Source organism: Arachis ipaensis, chromosome B05 (genome assembly GCF_000816755.2).
Source record: "Arachis ipaensis cultivar K30076 chromosome B05, Araip1.1, whole genome shotgun sequence".
NCBI lineage: Eukaryota > Viridiplantae > Streptophyta > Magnoliopsida > Fabales > Fabaceae > Arachis > Arachis ipaensis.
In genome coordinates this window covers 141,789,916-141,793,029 of record NC_029789.2, presented here as the reverse complement: position 1 = coordinate 141,793,029, position 3,114 = coordinate 141,789,916, and the positions used below count along the sequence as shown (strand labels likewise).

At 31.6% G+C, this 3,114-nt stretch overlaps 1 protein-coding gene across 1 annotated transcript; it reads left to right on the top strand.

The window, feature by feature from the left end:
• On the top strand, positions 1,310-1,970 carry LOC107644540 (oleosin 5). The gene has a single exon (XM_016348421.2). The coding sequence runs from the start codon at positions 1,417-1,419 to the stop codon at positions 1,942-1,944; it is 528 nt and encodes a 175-aa protein (XP_016203907.1). The 5' UTR covers positions 1,310-1,416; the 3' UTR covers positions 1,945-1,970.

The window sequence follows — 3,114 nt, the reverse complement described above, 5'->3', positions numbered from 1 at the left end:
AATTTCATGGTCATCAAAGAAGCAACCAGTAGTAGCACTCTCTATAGCAGAAGCAGAATATATAGCAACAGCAAATTGTGCAATGCAAGCAGTTTGGCTAAGAAAAATTCTTGAGGAATTGAACGAGAAACAAAGTACTCCAACAACAATATTTTGTGATAACAAGTCAGCTATTGCACTTTGCAAAAATCCAGTATTCTATGGAAGATCGAAGCATATTGATATTCGATTTCACAAAATCAGAGAGTTGGTAAATGAGAAAGAAGTTGTGATCGAGTATTGTCCAACTGAAGAACAAGTTGTTGATATATTTACAAAGTCATTGAAGACCGAGTTATTTTACAAATTGAAGAAGATACTTAGAATGATTAATTCTGCAAGTTTGATTTAAGGGAGGCCATGTTGATTAAAAATTTTAAATCAATTTGCATGGACTAGAATCTTCATGAAACATGGTTAAAGAATTGAAGAAGCAAAGTTTGAGTTGAAAACAATAATCATCTACTTACTAGAAGATGTTGGAAGCTTGAAAATTTTTGAAGAACATTCAAGAGAGTAGTACAACTACAACATTCTACAACATTAAAGAAATTCAAAATCAAATTGAATTGAAATTGGAAGTCAAGCAAATTAGAAGATTATGGAAACTATATGAATACAAGTTGAAAGAAGATTCATGAAGCGAACTCATAAAATAGTGGTCATTATAAAATTGAGTTGTGATTCATAAATTATTATTTTAGTAGGAAGCATTGCCTATATAAAGACTTCGTATGTATGTTATTATCCATCTCTCATGAACCAAAATACTTAGTGTTTGTTTTAAAAAATTATCTCATTATTATGGGTGTTGGTGAGTTTGAGAGATTGAAAATATAATAGCGTCATTTATATGAGTGAGTGATCTTGAGACCAATTGAAGCGTGAGTATTATACTTACAAATTATCTATCTTAAAAATTTAAACTAACATAAAAAGATAAATATTTATAAATTTAAATAGTTCTTACACATTTTTGTTAGCATGATGTTGGATTTTTGTGAAAAATAAAATAAANTATAATTAAAAATTAATAATTAAAAAATTTATTAAATAAAAATTTAATCAGAATGTTTAAATTATTTAACAACTTAACTGTCAAATTCACTTAAAATTGACTTAAATTTTCACTTTAAAAAATATCTAGCTGCACTGTTAATAAATTACTAGTCATCGCCATGCATGTCACAAGCACGTGTCAACATCTACAACTCCACCGTTCTCCAAAGCCACCACCTCATCAAACTCATCCACAAGCACCGATATCAATGTCTTCCCACTCTCCATTATTAATCTTCAAAACCTAAGGAAGAAAAGAGAACAAAAGGAATCCCAAAAAAGGGCCTTTTCTTTTCTCTTAACAATCAAACAACCATAATGGCTACCGCTACTGATCGTGCACCTCACCAGGTTCAAGTCCACACCCCCACCACACAACGGGTCGACGTTCAACGCCGCGGCTACGACGTTAGTGGTGGTGGTGTCAAGACTCTTTTCCCCGACAGAGGTCCGTCGACCTCTCAAATCATTGCCGTCCTCGTCGGCGTCCCCACTGGGGGCACTCTGTTGCTCCTCTCCGGCCTTTCGCTTCTCGGAACCATAATCGGGCTGGCTATTGCCACCCCGGTTTTTATCTTCTTCAGCCCGGTTATAGTTCCCGCCGTCGTTACCATTGGCCTTGCAGTCATTGGTATTCTGACTGCGGGAGCATGTGGACTAACCGGGCTGATGTCTTTGTCATGGATGATTAACTTCATCCGACAGGTACATGGGACGACGGTGCCGGATCAGCTGGACTCGGCGAAGCGGCGCATGGCAGACATGGCGGATTACGTGGGGCAGAAGACAAAGGATGCTGGCCAAGAGATACAGACTAAGGCCCAGGATGTTAAGAGGTCATCATAAAGTAAAAAAAGAAAAAAAAAAAAGAACGGGTTTGAATTTGAATTTAGGGTTTATCGATTATGTTGGAAAAAAATAATAGTTATTATGCATGTATGTACCTTTTGGTACTTTTGAATTTGGAGGTCTCATTTTGTGTTTTGGTCTTTGTTAATTAATTTGTGCTATGTATGTGTTTTATGTTAATTAATAAGTGTTCTAGATATCTTGTTTTGTTGCATTTGTATTTGTTCCACACTTCCACTTATTATTATATTATGGGGAATGCTAGGAACAATAATTTTGTTGAACAATATGAATAATTATCAATCAAATAAAAATACACCACATCTCTAAATTAATTTTCTAAAATTTAATATTAAAATAACTATTCGTACACTAGTAAAATAAACATCTGATATATTTATTGTTTATATTGTTTAATATTTTTATTGTTTACCTATATTTTTCTTTATATTATATTCAATGTGTTCAACAAGTCTATTAATTATTATATTTTTCTTTGAACAGTGTTATATAAACCTAGTTTAAGTGTTCATCATCATATAATCTTAACATTAAGCTAATAAGCTAGCACAATTTATGGTGTCCAAGTACCAGACTTGAACAGGATTTATGTGGCATTTATTTATCACCTTTTAATATTTTTTTGGGTTCAAATATTATTAAATTAAATTAAAGGTACAAGAAAAGTACATGAAATTGTGGTTATTAAGAAAAGTTAAAGAAAAAAAATTAAAATTAGACACACAAAAAGGTTAATATCTAATTCTTTTTGAAATAGATAAGTTATTAGTAAAATTAAAATAGTGATGAAAGGTGAACTAAAATGGCTAATTTTTTTAGTCATAGAAGTTTAAAATATGTTATGCTCAATTATGAAAAAATAGGAAAATAGTGTGTTTTTTATGGATATGGAGATAATTTTTTTTTAAAATTAAAATTCACAAATTAGATGTTCAGTTTTGTTTTCAAACACAAAACTTAAGGTTAGATTTGGGGTAATAGAGACAAAAACAAAACTTAGAATTAGATTTGGGAACAAAAAACAAAACTTAAGGTTAGATTTGGGGTAAAAAATCTTAGTCTCAAATTTATGTGGGCTTAAAAAAATAGAGACAAACAAAACTTAGGGTTAGATTTGGGGTACCAAAAATATGAGTTTTAAATTTA

Bases quoted from the DNA above. Each gene is read 5' to 3' on its own strand.
- LOC107644540 (XM_016348421.2), top strand. From the start codon at position 1,417: ATGGCTACCGCTACTGATCGTGCACCTCACCAGGTTCAAGTCCACACC.